Below are 14780 nucleotides of genomic sequence, written 5' to 3'. Positions count from 1 at the left end.
AATAGCCGACAATTAAAATATTCATACACGTCTTTTATAATACTGAGTGACTCATTTTATTTGCCAGTTGTTTTCATGAGGCCGGTCCGCTCAGTGAAAACTCTGGTAGCGTGTCTGCCACAAAACTCATTGTGGGCTGCGGGAGTTTGTTCGCCACTGTAGTGTGCAGGAGCGTGCAGGAGTGTGCTCGTCAGTGTAACCAATGTGGCAAATGCAAGGAACACACAGTTGCTGTTTATTTCTAGTCTTTATTTAAAGACAGCCAACATGAGAATGTTCTTCAGGAAGTGCTTAAAGGCGCCTCTATATTGCATGCCTCAAAAAATTACATCACGACCCCACCTCAGGACTACTGGGTTCTCGTGTCCACCATAATTTAGACATTCCACAGGTGTTGCCTTCATTATAAGGCTGATATACTGAACACATGTTTTTAGACCTAACATACAAGTTCAAGTTCAGTGACAATTGATAACCCCCTTGAAAGCAAGTTTAATGTCTCCGAAAAATGTTTCATTTGATCAAAAAGAAGGATTCAAATAGTGATAATCCCAGGCTGCCAAGTTTCAGAAAATGACAAGAGTGAGACTTTAGTGTCATGATGCATTTGAAACATATAAACATATAAACGCAACAGTTTTGTGTTTGCTAACATTTTTCATGAGTTGAACTCAAAAATCTAAAACTTGTACCATATAAACAAAAGACCTATTCCTCTCAAATATTGTTCACAAATATGTCTAAATCTGTTAGTGAGCATTTCTTGTTTGCCAAGATAATCCATCCCACCCCACAGGTGTGGCATATCAAGATGCTGATTAAACATCCTGATTATTGCACAGGTGTGCCTCAGGCTGCCAACAATATAAGGCCACTCTGGAATGGGCAGTTTTGCGTTGTTATGTGTCTGGGGGGTCAGAAAAGCAGTCAGTATCTGGTGTGACCACCATTTGCCTCATGCAGTGCAACACATCTCCTTCGCATATCAGGTTGTTGATTGTGGTCTGTGGAATGTTGGTCCACTCCTCTTCAATGGCTGTGTCTACCTTTTTCTCACCTTTTACAGAGCGCCGTGGTGGCGAACTATTAGGGTTCTGTACAGTGTTCGTTTGTCTAATCTTGAACGGGTTTGTGCTGAAAACAACGTTTTGTTGTAATTGTGCAATGACAATAATGATCCATCCATTCATCCATTTCTTTCTTCAATTCAATGACTATCATCCACTTCTTCTCAGCATTGTATTTCATTCAATTTCTTCCTTCCCATGCTTGGAAAAACAAATTTATGTCGTTCCCTAGCTATAAGCTAATGCTAGAGAGTAAAACAGAATGTTTTGGTCGGGTCTTACGAGCCTCAGTGTGACAATCGCTACGCCAACTTGTGGTGGGGAAGTTCTTTAAAAGCATAACAGGGTTTCCCGCAGCGCTTTGTTGTTAAGGCAGCCGCCTTAACAACAAAGAGCCACCGCCTAAACTAAAGTCTTAACAAGCTGCTTAGTTCTGCCTCTGCCTCTCTCAGTACGTCTCTGCAGCACCCAGCATTGTCCCACCCACAGAACCATCTGATTGGTTACACGCAGAGCAGTAACAGCCAATCAGCAGTGCGTATTCAGAGCGCATGTAAAAGCCAATCAGCAGTGCGTACTCAGCGCGCATGTAGTCAGTGCTCAGGCGGGCAGAGAGGAGAGACGGTGGGTGAGCAGAAAGGTGTTTAGCAGGTGAGCATAATGCAGCGGACTCTCCCCCAAAGTATAATAAACACTTCCAAGTCAACTACTAGTAACATCACACCGTTGATGTTCTAGAAACATAAACGGCAGCTCAGCTCGCTCGCAGTCCTTGAGGTGAAGGCTAATTAGCTTTTAGCGTAACATTAGCTCAATGTGCGGTGTGTGTGTGCGTGCGTATGTGTGTGTGTTACGGACAGCAAAGCCCTGTCTGTCTGAGAGAAAGACAAGCATTATTGACCTACAGTTAACAACTAAGTTATTTCACTTTACCTTTTTCTGTGTTGATTGAGCTGTGTTGAAGCAGCAAAAAAAAACATTATGTTAAATGAAGAGTTTCCTGAAGCTGTCTCTGATAGTTGATATAATATGTAACCGCATCATAAAGCCTACATGAACTCCATGGTGTTCAGGGATGAATAGTCTCTCCTATTGCTATTGTAGTATTTTTTTCAGCTATAGTTACATTAATCATTAGTCATGTAGCAGCTTAGTTTTGAATGGCAGGGTCCCTGCTATCACATGTTGATAAAAATATAACATTTACATAATAAAAATCAACTATAGGCTTCCCAAATGCTGTAATAAATTAAACATGATGAGTTGAACATATGTCAGCATGTGGCCCCACTTTTAACTCTTTTTTTTCAAACGCTTATTGCAAACGCTTACTTATAGTAAGTCATTAATTTGACTTTGTAAGTCATTATTTTGACTTAGTAAGCCATTATTTTGTCATTATTTTGACTTAGTAAATTACTAAGTCATAATAATGACGTACTTAGTATCTCAGGTAACTAGGACTGTTTTGGTTTTACTTTACGGAAAAAATATTGAGATGTATATCGTATATCGCCATTCAGCAAATGGAGCGGAAAACACAACCAAAAGTTGTAGGCTTCCTCACGCGACAAAGGTGGCCTCCTTCACCGCAGTCTGTAGTCTATTGCCCCCCAGGCTGTGGTGGCAGCGACGAGGTGGAGACGTGATGGCGACAGGCCGAGTTACAGCGATCCTTACACCCACCCACCCCCTTCCCCGGTCCCCTCCCCCTGGAGAGTCACCACAAACAAATTTTCTGGGGGAAACACTGCATAACAATTAGCTAAGAGACAGCTCACATCTCAAAACACTCGCATGTTGGGTTACTCGTTAGGATGGATATAACAATATGAACATTTCATAACTGAAACATTATTGTAGGATTGTTGAAAGTGCTCATAAAGTACTTATACACAAAAAGTACTAATACACATAGAGAAATCTTTTAAGTGTTCTTTCAAAAATAAAGTAGTTTACAATTTATTTTATTGGTAGAAGAAACATTAAAATTAAATAATTATTATTATGGTTAATTGAGTGTTTAAATATCTTTATCTTCTTTTATTTTGATTTGTAAAGGTTTTAGTGCGTAAGGCAAAACGAGTGTTGCACATCCAATTATAGCTCCATCACTGTAAAAGAGCACAGCCCGTTGGTTTAATGTACACAATTGAATATCTTAGTTGCTCACACAGCAGTGTATTTATACAAGTTTAAAATTGGGTATGATGTTTCTAAATGGGGAAAGACGTCGCTTGGATTCATATTAACATGCAAGCTAGATAGAGAGCTCGAGCTAGCCGGTCCGTAAGTTTATCAAAGTGCTGCTGTCAGTCATCAATAACAATAATTTTAATTTAGGACTGTCATATTAACCATGGGGAGAGTTACTGCGGTTTATCATTAATACCGTTTATCATTATACATATCCCCCGGCAGAGCTGCTGAGCCTCACACTTTCATGCTACACTTGACATTTCTCACGCTTATATTTCTCCATTCCCTTTATTTTTTTCATAATAATAAACTTTTTTCTTTGCGGCTTGCCGTAGTTCAATTAACTCTGAGTACCTGACTGAAATAACGAATCCCAGACAAATCTATAAGTTGTTGTGCCTAAATCTAGCCAACCACGGAAGGTACCACACAATGTAAACCAATCAGAAGCAATGTAAGGCGGGTTTTGTCCTCTCTATCTTTCACACACACCACAGCGCAGTGTTGCCAACTTGGTGACTTTGTTGCTAAATCTAGAATCTCTCGAACTCCTCTTAGTGACTTATTTTCTCAAAAGTGGCGAGCGACAAATTTAGCGATTTTTTTGGGAGGTTTTGGACACAAGAAAGTGTGTATCACTCTAACAATGTCCTCAACGTACAAGTGGTGCTGTGGTGAGCCTTTCCTCACAGGCGGTCATCTGTCCACGGATTGTCTGTTTTTAGACAGCTTTGTTGTACTTTTAGGTGCAATGACAACACAGTTCCATTCCACTTCAGTCAGGGCAGAGAGGAGACGCACACCCACTCTGTGCAAAGCTGCCGCTGTTTCTGCCCTGGTTTACAGAGTGAGATGTAAATGCAAATATTTCCTCACATGTAAAATAAAAATAAACCTATTGTTCATGTCAATGAGCCACTCAATAGAGTTGGTTCGTTCGTGAATATCACAACTAGGGAAGATGTTTGATAAGAAATTATCGAGTTTGAGCCTATTATCGAATCCTCTTATCGAACCGATTCCTTATCGATTCTCTTATCGAGTCCAGATAGGTTGTTGTATATGGAAAAAAACACACAATATTTGGTTTAACAAAAGCCCACTTTTATTATATAAGAAAAAAATAAAATCTAATAAATAGATAAATATTGACTGTTACCCCCCTAAAAAAATACAATAAAATAAATAAATATTGACTGTTGTTACCCAAAGTATATTAAGTGGGATTTTTCAGAAAAACAAATCTATACAGTAACACAAAAACAACCTGTCTCTGTGATCACTATAGGTGTATAAATAATAATATAGTGTTAAATAAAATCAGTCCCTTGGGCACAAAACTGAAAATGATACAGCTCTCCAAAGAGTGCACTTCTGCTGCTATTTGACATAACTGTTTGCTATGATGCTTTAATATTTTTGCACTTTATTTCTTTATTGAAAGAAAATTCTATGAAGAGAAAAGTTGTTTGCAAATGTGGTTACAATGCTAAAAAATGAAAAGTTAAAGCTAAAAAAAGAAATACTCTTTATTGAGTTAAAATCTTTCTTTATAGGGGGAAAGATGTGATGTTATGAGCTAGGGAAAATAACTACTACACTACCCAGCATGCAACGGGAGTGACGAGCATGCGCGGTAGCCCCGAAAAGTGTTGTTGCATGTCGTCACCCGGCAGCTAAGAATGAGGTTATGAGCACGCTGTGAAAGTAAACGTCAAGAACTCAGCCAACACGCCTCGTCTGCATTATTTATAATTAGACAGACAACACATATACAGTGTGATTTTGTTTTGTTTACAAAGAAAGAAAAACAAAAGTTAAAAAAGGGAGATGTCATATATACAGTATGTATGTGCTGCGGTTGCTTTAAGAACGTTGCGACAGCCAGGGGCGGATTAAGAAATTTTGGCCCCCTGGGCCTGACATGGTCTTGGCCCCTCAACCCCCCGCGCGTGTGGGCGCACACACACGCACGCACTATGCAAGAAATACTGTATACTGTGAACAGACATGCACACTGTACTGTACAGAAGAGTGCACATACTGCACACACACTATTAGGTATACCACACAGACACTGACAAGCACAGGTTTCACACAGACACAGGGGGAGGGGATAAATGGCCTAAAAATAAACATTTTTGAAAATGATTACGCCCACTTCAGTGATGGTGCATTGGTTCATTTGAGAGATATTATGTATTGGAAGTTGGTAGCTATCATGAAATAAACCCCCCAACCCACCCAAAAAACTAAATCGGACATGATTTTTGCCCCCTTTTCCTCCCTTCTATCATTAAAAATAAAATAATATCTTAGGAAAACACATTGGCATAACGGCAGCTGTGCAGCAAATTGAGGCTCAAAGTCTGTATCTATTTGTGGTTAAGCTTGAGGAGAAGGAGAAAGGTAAAATGATAACATGCATCGGAGAGCACCACAAAGAAAGGTGTAGGCCAGTTCATGGTACAAGGGCTGCATGCAGGTCAAGATAGCCCATTTCCAAGAATGCTATAGTGGCTGGACAGGCACTGGACATGTCCTGAACTCAGTGTCAGACGTGGCTGCCGAATACTTGGATGAAGTGAAGCAGCTGACAGATCTCATGCTGCCCCATCTGAAGACTGTCCTGGCCAGGCAGAGGATGGATGAGGAGACCTTCCCAATGGACCCTGTCAGTGAACAGGCTAGTAACATTGATGGCACCCCTGTGCACAACATTGGGATGGAGAGACAATGTGGCAAGGTGGACTACAAACTGAAGAAGTTGGGCACACTGAACGCAGTCAATAGGTCAATAATTTTACAGAAGAGCCAGGAGCTTCAGAGGTTTCAAGGCAGCAGCACAAGCAAAAAGGGAGGTTGAACTCAACTGGAGTAAATTCATGAAGGCAAAATTCGAGAGTAGGGCAGATGAGAAACAAGAGATGGCTCAAAGAAAGGAGAGTAAGAGACTAGACATGCTGGACACACTGAAATCTTTTGATGGCCCCTTCACGATAGTGGGGAAGTTGAAAAGTTCCTTGTGGATGAAAGTCTGCACAAGAATGCAAAGCTGCAGAGAATGAAGCTTGAGGTTCAGTTTGCCAGAGAAAGCACCAAGCTTCTGCCTAAAGTCAATCCTATCTTCACAATCCAGGTGACACTTCCCAGAAATGGCAAAAGTGCAATTCTCCAAGTCATAATGGATACTTAGAATTTTATGGTGGTGGTAAGTATTCATGAAAACAGGTAGCCTAACATTAGTGAATGGGTGAATTCTGGAAATAACCTAAAAATCTTACACAGTGCACCTTTAAGCAAGGGGTTTCTTTCGTGCTTTCAATTTTGCAAAATCATCCACCACATCATTGAAGTCCAACTCTCTTGTCAGCTCACTCTCAATTGCCATTAGAGATAACGCATTTAATCTTTTCTGAGTCATTCTTGTGCGCAGCTCATTTTTTACTCTTGACAAAAGAGAGAATGAGCGTTCTCCCTCACAGTTACTGACCGGTAGAGTGAGAAAAATCTGTAGCGCAATGTATGTATTAGGAAACGTAGGCTGTAGTCCAAAATGTATTATTGTTTTGAGCAGTCCTGAAGGGGTCCTCTCCTCATCAGTGTTGTTGAGCTGTATAAAAGATTTGAACTGTATAAGCTCCTGTCCAAGACTTTCATTGAGGTCAGATGGGTATGATTCAGTGAGAATCTTGGCCTTGTGAAGGACTGAAGCATTGGACTCTGTATCCAAAGAGAAAAGGACACTGAACAAATTGTTCAGATGTTTGTAGGCCTCCAGACGGTGATTAAGGCTTGAACTCAGTTGATCAATAGAGGCAATAAATGTCTCTATTTGAAACAGTTGCCTTCCCTCAAGCACAACATCTGGGGATGCTGATTCATCAGCAAACTTTTTACGTTTCCTCGTCCGTTCAGCCCTGTAAGATGGGGTGCCACCCAACATGTTTAAGGCTTTCTGCTCAAAATGATCAAATAGATCTCTTTGGGAGAGAACAAAGGTGCGCAGAGATTCCAGCAATCTAACTGCTGTACCAAGGTCCATGTCTGCTTTTTGAAGTTGCAGACTTGTGGCCTGAAATCTGGACAGAACAGTGTCCCAAAAGCCTGCCATGAAGGCCATCTCAAGTGAATCCAGCTTCCGCACTAGACTGTCAGCTTCAGTTCGTGTGTCTCGTTTCTCTGTGTCATCAGTGGAAATAACCTGTAGTGCTGCTTTTATTTTACTGTAGTTCTGCCACAGTGCTTTGGTAGATTCTGCACGGCAACTCCAACGCGTGTTGGATAAAGCTTTAAGTGTGAGATCTATGTTGGAATTGCCAAATACCCTGTCCCATCGGTGTGTGGATGCAGTTGTGAAGTTGTAAATAGACTGAATCAAGTCAAAATACTTAGAGACTTCATTTCCACATCTGTCAATGCTGTTGACTCCCACCAAATTCAAAGAGTGAGCTGCACATGGAATATAGTGTATTAATGGGTTGCTTTTCTTTAAGTGAGCCTGCAACCCATTATACCTCCCTGACATGTTGCTGGCATTATCATAAGCCTGCCCCCTGCAATTTGACAGCTCTAACCCTAGATTTTCCAACACAGACATGACACAGTTAGCCAAACTTTCACCTGTATGGCTAGTAATGGGCTCAAAACCCACAAAGCGTTCAACAACACTGCCCTCTTTGCTAACAAAACGGAATATGAATGTCAATTGGTCCACATGAGATAAATCTGGGGTTGAATCCACAATGATAGAGTAGTATTTGCTTGCTTGCAGTTCATCTGCTATAGCCTGTTTGGTTTTTGCACCCATCAATTCAATGAATTCCTCACAAATGGTGGAGGACAGATATGAGGTATTACCTCGACCCATCTGCCCAAACTTTCTGATGTGATCCTTTAGAAAGGGATCAAATTCAGCCAGGACCTCCAGAATACCAAGGTAGTTCCCATTGAGAGGAGACCCTAACGATTCATTTTTACCCCTAAATGCAAGGCCCCTTTCTGCAAGGAATTTAATGACTGCAACAACTCTTTGTAACACCTGCCTCCAATAGCTGCTCTCTGCCTGAAACTGTTTGAACAGGTCTGCATCAACTGTGGCACCTTTGGCGCGGTTCAAGACTGCTTGCATGCAGGTTATGTGCTCAGCACTTCGCTCATGTTCACCAAATCTTTCTGAGTGTTTCCAATCACAATAGCCTGTCACAAAAGAATGCGTTTTTGGGGAAAACAGTTTGCATGCAAAGCAGTAAACATTACCAGTAGAGGGAGAGTACATCAGCCACTCTCTTTGTACTCGTTGTCCATTGGGCAAGTGTGAAGTAAAATGTTCATTGTTTAGGCATCGGGTTTTGCCTCCTAGCCCACTGTTCCTCACAGAAGCTGGATAATGGCTGTGACGGTTGTGAAATGATTTTGCACCTCTTTGAATAAGAACTTCCTTCATTGACTCAGTGAGGGTCTCAGCCCATTTAGCGGGATCACTAGGTAGAGTTGTCACTGTAGATGGTGTTGAAGAAAGATTCAGCTCATTTTCTATGCTGTCCAGAGGTGCAGTGACCTCACATTCATCCGAGCAACTGGCTACTGCTGAATTGGTTGAATCATAAGCATCAGAAGCATTTGGTTCAGTGTCTACACTTGTAGTGGTCTCAGGATCTTGGGAGCTACATGCTAGCTCAGGTGCATTGCTAACCTTAGCTGAATTTGCAGTAGCATTTATAGAATTGCTTTCAGCAGATGTCTTTGTACTGAAGAAGCTGGAGATATTTGGAACACTCTCAAGTAAAACTGATTCCTTTTTTTTCTTTTCTTGCTGAATTTTTTTTCTAGCTCCTCCACTTAAACGTTTATGATCCATATTTCCCTTCTTTCTTTGCACATTGGCTCTTTGCCTATCACAACAGATAAACCAACTATGTGTGTGTGTGTGTGTGTGTGTGTGTGTGTGTGTGTGTGTGTGTGAGTTTGTTTGTGTGTTTATGATCGGTGCTGCTTCCTTCAAGTGTGTGAGGTGATTTAGAAAACTAGCAACCCAGCATCAACACTCCAAAGCAGAGAATAACAGCTTACTAGCATAGACAATTGAGAGCAGAGAATCAACTGATTCGTCTGATAGACAGCAGGAGAGCAGAGTGGTCAGTGATGATCGAATCAAGAAAATGTCTAAATGGCAAGGGAACAGACTGATTTGTACTGAGGAGAAAGAGAGAGAGAGCCAATTACAGTGAAATATATTCCAAAAGAGCCAAGTGACTAGCTGAAGGCAGGGACAAATGCCTTGGAGTGACCAACAAGAGTGCAAAGTACCAAATGGCAAAATGTGGAAAGACCAACAGGCAGATCTGCTTTTACCTCTTATCTTCACAACCAAAAAGTTGCTAAATGATGTTTTCAGTCGCTAGCCAGGTATGGCCAAAAGACGCGAAATCTAGCGGCAAAGTCGGTCAATCACACTGACAGTGAAACAAATATTTTGAAAAGATAATAATTGTACACCTTTGTGCACTTTAGTCTTCTATCTAAATATTTTCACAAAGGACACCAAGGCAGCTTGCTAGCTATGATGGGAGCAACAATGTCTGATAGACAGCAGGAGAGCAGAGTGGTCAGTGATGATCCAATCAAGAAAATGTCTAAATGGCAAGGGAACAGACTGATTTGTACTGAGGAGAAAGAGAGAGCCAAGTACAGTTAAATATATTCCAGAGCCAAGTGACTAACTGAAGGCAAAGACAACAGCCAGATACCTTAGCAGAGACCAACAAGAATTCAAAGTACCTAATAGCAAGATGGCGAGACCAACACAATAAATTGTATTAGGATTTAATTTATTAACGTTAATCTTAACAGCCAAAAAGTTGCTGAATAATGTTTGTAGTCGCTAGCCAGGTATGCCCAAAACAAGAGTCGCTAAACCTAGCAGCAAAGTTGCTTAATTGCAACACACTCTAGGATTCAGGGGAATTAAGGATAATAAAGATATTAATTGTACAACTTTTTGTACTTTTTTTCTAGTTTTTTGAGTCGCCAGCCATGTATGGCCAAAAGTCGCTAATTGAATGCCAACGTTGCTTAATCGCCAACACACTGGGACTCATTGAAGGACTGACTGAATAAAAAAGATAATTAAGATAATTGTGTACTTTTCTCTTCTGATATTTTCTCTAAGGACCCCAAGCTATCTGCAAGCAGCAATAATGTCTGACAGACAGGAGAGCAGAGTGGTCAGTGATGAATGGCAAGGGAACAGGCTGATTTGTACTGAGGAGAAAGAGAGAGAGAGAGCCAATTACAGTGAAATATATTCCAAAAGAGCCAAGTGACTAGCTGAAGGCAGGGACAAATGCCTTGGAGTGACCAAGAAGAGTGCAAAGTACCAAATGGCAAAATGTGGGAAGACCAACAGGAAGATCTGCTTTTACCACTTATCTTCACAACCAAAAAGTCGCTAAATGATGTTTTTAGTCGCTAGCCAGGTATGGCCAAAAGACGCGAAATCTAGCGGCAAAGTCGGTCAATCACACAGTGAAACAAATAATTTTAAAAAGATAGTAATCGTACAATGTCTTGTACTTTTGTCTTCTTTCTTAATATTTCTCAAAGGACACCAAAATGTCGCTATCTGCAGGCAGCTTGCTAGCTATGATGGCAGCAACAATGTACCTTAGAGTGACTGACCAACAAGAGCTCAAAGTACCTAATGGCAAAATGTGGAGAGACAGACACAATAAATTGCATTAAGATGAAGAGAACTGTTGCTATTATTAATCTTAACATCAACCAGAAAGTCGCTAAATGTCACCAGCCAGGTATGGCCAAAAGTCGCTTAATTGGCCACACACAGTAACAGAGAAACTAACAAAAAAAAGATCATAAAGATAATAGTTGTACAACTGTGTGTACTTTTGTCTTCTTTCTAAATATTTTCCCAAAGGACACCAAAATGTTGCTATCTGCAGGCGGGAGAGTGCCTATGTTCCCCAGGTCCTATGTTCCCCGGGTCCTATGTTCCCCGGTTGTTCCTGGGTCTTTGTATGCGACCGGGGAACTTAGGACCCTTTTTCTAAAAAAGGGTCCTATGTTCCCTGCATTGTATCTGGCGAAATTGCGAAATTGTGCCCTGACCAAAACCATCCCTAAACCTAACCTGTCACAGGGCGTTGTGGAGCACTTTTTTTTGGCGAAATTGTGCCCTGACCAAAACTATCCCTAAACCTAACCTGTCACAGGGCGTTGTGGAGCACTTTTTTGGCGAAATTGTGCCCTGACCAAAACCATCCCTAAACCTAACCTGTCACAGGGCGTGCGGCAGCAGATAGAGCAACTCAAACGCGAACTTCCTTCCTTCGACAACTTAAACGCGTCTCTGTCATGCGTGTCTGCGTGCGTCTTACTTAGTCGCGCATTGGAAGCAGCGGGGAACATAGAACCCTTTTCTGGAAAAAGTGTTGTACGTTCCCCGCAGCGGGGAACATAGAACCCTTTTTTTTAAAAAGGGTCCTTAGTTCCCCGGTAGAGGGGAACATAGGACCCGGGTAACATAGGGACGGGGAACATAGGGATGACCCGCTGCAGGCAGCTTGCTAGCTATGATGGCAGCAACGATGTCTGCCAGACAGGAGAGAGTGGTCAGTGACGATCGAATCGAGAAAATGACAAAATGGGTCAAAGACCAAAAAGTTATTAACTGACAGCAGTGACAAATGTCAGACTGTAAACTTTCTCGAAAGAAAAGGACAAAATGGGAAGATGCTGATAATAACAGCAAAATGGAAAATATAAGAATTTCCAAGTAATGCTCAACTCAAGTGTGTGTGTGTGTGTGTGTGTGCGCGCGTTAAACTTCTTGTTGAATGATTTCAAATTATCTCTGAGTCTGAACTGAGGGAAAGGAAACCAAATTTTGAGCAGTCTCTCACGAGTTCAAAATACCAAATGAGGAGATTCTAAAAGAACAGACCGGTTTATGAAAGACTTGATGGGGGAGGGGCACAGCTAAGAATACTTGAGTGAGATTCTGTGATCCAAATTCGAGATAGAGCTTTTTGATAATGATAATTTGTCAGAGTAAGGTTGTGTAATCAAAATTTGAGAATGAGCTTTGTCAATCAATCAAGAATATTTGCATTAAGTTCTGTGATCAAAATTCAGAAACAACCTTTAATAATTGATAAAGAATATGTGAGTGAGGTTGTGTGATCCATCCAATTTGAGAATTAGCTTTGATAATAATGATTGAGAGCCTCTGGCCCTCTGTGGATCATGGCCGCGGGGCCAATTTTGCCTGGCCCCTTGGGGCCTCTGTGGGTCGTGGCCGCGGGGCCAAGTTGGCCTGGCCCCTTGGGGCCTCTGACCCTCTATGGATCGGGGCCAAGTTGGCCTGACCCCTCGGGGCCTCTGGCCCTCTATGGATCATGGCCGCGGGGCCAAGTTGGCCTGACCCCTTAGGACCTCAGGCCCTCTGTGGGTCGCGGCCGCGGGGCCAAGTTGACCTGGCCCCTTGGGGCCTCTTACCCTCTATGGATCGTGGCCGCGGGGCCAAGTTGACCTGGCCCCTTGGGGCCTCTGGCCTTCTGTGGCTCGCGGCCGCGGGGCCAAGTTGGCCTGGCCCTTTGGGGCCTCTGGCCTTCTGTGGGTCGTGGCCGCGGGGCCAAGTTGGCCTGGCCCCTTGGGGCCTCTGACCGTCTATGGATCGTGGCCGCGGGGCCAAGTTGACCTGGCCCCCTGGGGCCTCTGACCCTCTATGGATCGTGGCCGCGGGGCCAAGTTGGCCTGGCCCCTTGGGGCCTCTGACCGTCTATGGATCATGGCCGCGGGGCCATGTTGGCCTGGCCCCTTGGGGCCTCTGGCCCTCTGTGGGTCGCGGCCGCGGGGCCAAGTTGACCTGGCCCCTTGGGGCCTCTTACCCTCTATGGATCATGGCCGCGGGGCCAAGTTGGCCTGGCCCCTTGGGGCTTAAGATTATTATTTTTGCAAAAGTAGTTTTGCTTGGGTCGCGGCCGCGGGGCCAAGTTGGCCTGGCCCCTTGGGGCCTCTGGCCCCCTGGGCCTGGGCCCGGTAGGCCCGGTCATTAATCCACCTATGGCGACAGCTGCCGTAAAGGAGGTGCGTTGCTAGCCTGGTTGCTATGTTTCTGGTTGGTCGTAAAAGTGTTCGTCATTTTTTTGTGCCGTGCTCAAATCTCTCAGTAAAGTTATTCATTGGATTATACCTTTTGTTTTGAACTTTATTACACCTTGGAGCGCTTTTTCCGGTCCATTGTTTTCCTGCTTTCGCTATCTGCGCCTAATGACTGAGCTACGTGACGTCATTTCTTGTGATGTCACACGGAGCATTTCTGGTCGGGACGGGATTCGAATAAAGAACCAACTCTTTTTCTTTACTATAGTGGTCTTGATAACGGGTACCGGTTCTCAAAAAGGGATTTGAGTCCGAGGACTGGGTTCTATTCTTATCGAACAACCGGGAAAACCGGTTTCGAGTATCATCCCTAATCACAACCCTTCAGGCTTGTGATTAAATTTGATACTCTAACATTTAACGATTTAGAACAATGAACACAACAACTAAACCAAGAATCAACAGAAGAAAATTCCTTTACAATTCTAATCCTAATTTCAATTTTTTAACTCACATTTAATGTCTCCCACTAAGTTATTCCTCTCTCCTACAGCGTACATTGTAATTAATTATGCAAATGAGGCAATGGTGTCATCTATGGTGTTTCCTTCGTAAGAATTTGGCAACACTGGAAGATGAAGAGAAATCAGAAGAAACTGAGGAAAGTGAGGATGGAGATGTAGAAGAGATACAAATTGAAAACACAGATGCAGAGGATGAGACAGAAGAGCCAGCAGGGAAAACAGTGGAGACGATTTTATTTCTAATGTCTGGTTAATTAAGACCAGCATTAGGAGGCTTCAGTGCAAAGAGAGCTGCTGCAGATGAGGACATCAGTCTTAAGGTACAAATCGACTTTAAAACAGGCCAAATCGGTGTTAAATAGGCCAATTTTTTTTTAAATGCATCATGACACTTAAGTCTCACTCTTGGGATTATCACTATTCGAATCCTTCTTTTTGATGAAATGAAATTTTTTTTGGAGACATTAAACTTGTTGATAACTCATGGGGTTATCAACTGTCACTGAACTTGAACTTGTATATTAGGTCCAAAAACAAGTTTTTAAAGTTAATTTAAAGATTACAGTGATGAAATGAAGAGACGACTGCATCTTGTGTAGTATTTAAGTGCTGTGTTTGTGTTTGCAGAGTGAATGTCTGTGGAGGTCAGTGCTGTCACGGATGGAGTAAAGCACAAGGATCCCAGCGATGCACAAAGCGTAAGTGTACACTCTGTTAAATGTTATCCAAACTTTGACTGCTTTGGATGCATTATCCATTGAACAGTTTGGAGTAAGGCACTCTGGCAGAATAAATTCAGTAAGATAAAGTAGTCTATAACAGACTAACATTTAACATTAACATTTTTCAGCCCAAGGACCCTTAAACT

The 14780-nt window shown here is 42.5% G+C and overlaps 1 protein-coding gene across 6 annotated transcripts in view; it reads left to right on the top strand.

Annotated features, from left to right (window-relative positions):
• The window catches only part of ltbp1 (latent transforming growth factor beta binding protein 1), a 318864-nt gene that overhangs the window by 8696 nt on the left and 295388 nt on the right, over window positions 1-14780 (top strand). For all 6 annotated transcript variants that reach the window (XM_062058983.1, XM_062058978.1, XM_062058981.1 and 3 more), the window contains exon 2: window positions 14540-14610. In XM_062058983.1, coding sequence (XP_061914967.1) covers window positions 14540-14610 — 71 coding nt within the window. The remainder of the gene's footprint in view (window positions 1-14539; window positions 14611-14780) is intronic.

This window comes from Entelurus aequoreus, linkage group LG09 (assembly GCF_033978785.1).
Source record: "Entelurus aequoreus isolate RoL-2023_Sb linkage group LG09, RoL_Eaeq_v1.1, whole genome shotgun sequence".
In the NCBI taxonomy this organism is placed as follows: domain Eukaryota; kingdom Metazoa; phylum Chordata; class Actinopteri; order Syngnathiformes; family Syngnathidae; genus Entelurus; species Entelurus aequoreus.
The sequence above is the reverse complement of the archived record's forward strand: the minus strand, read 5'-3'. Positions and strand labels throughout refer to the sequence as shown.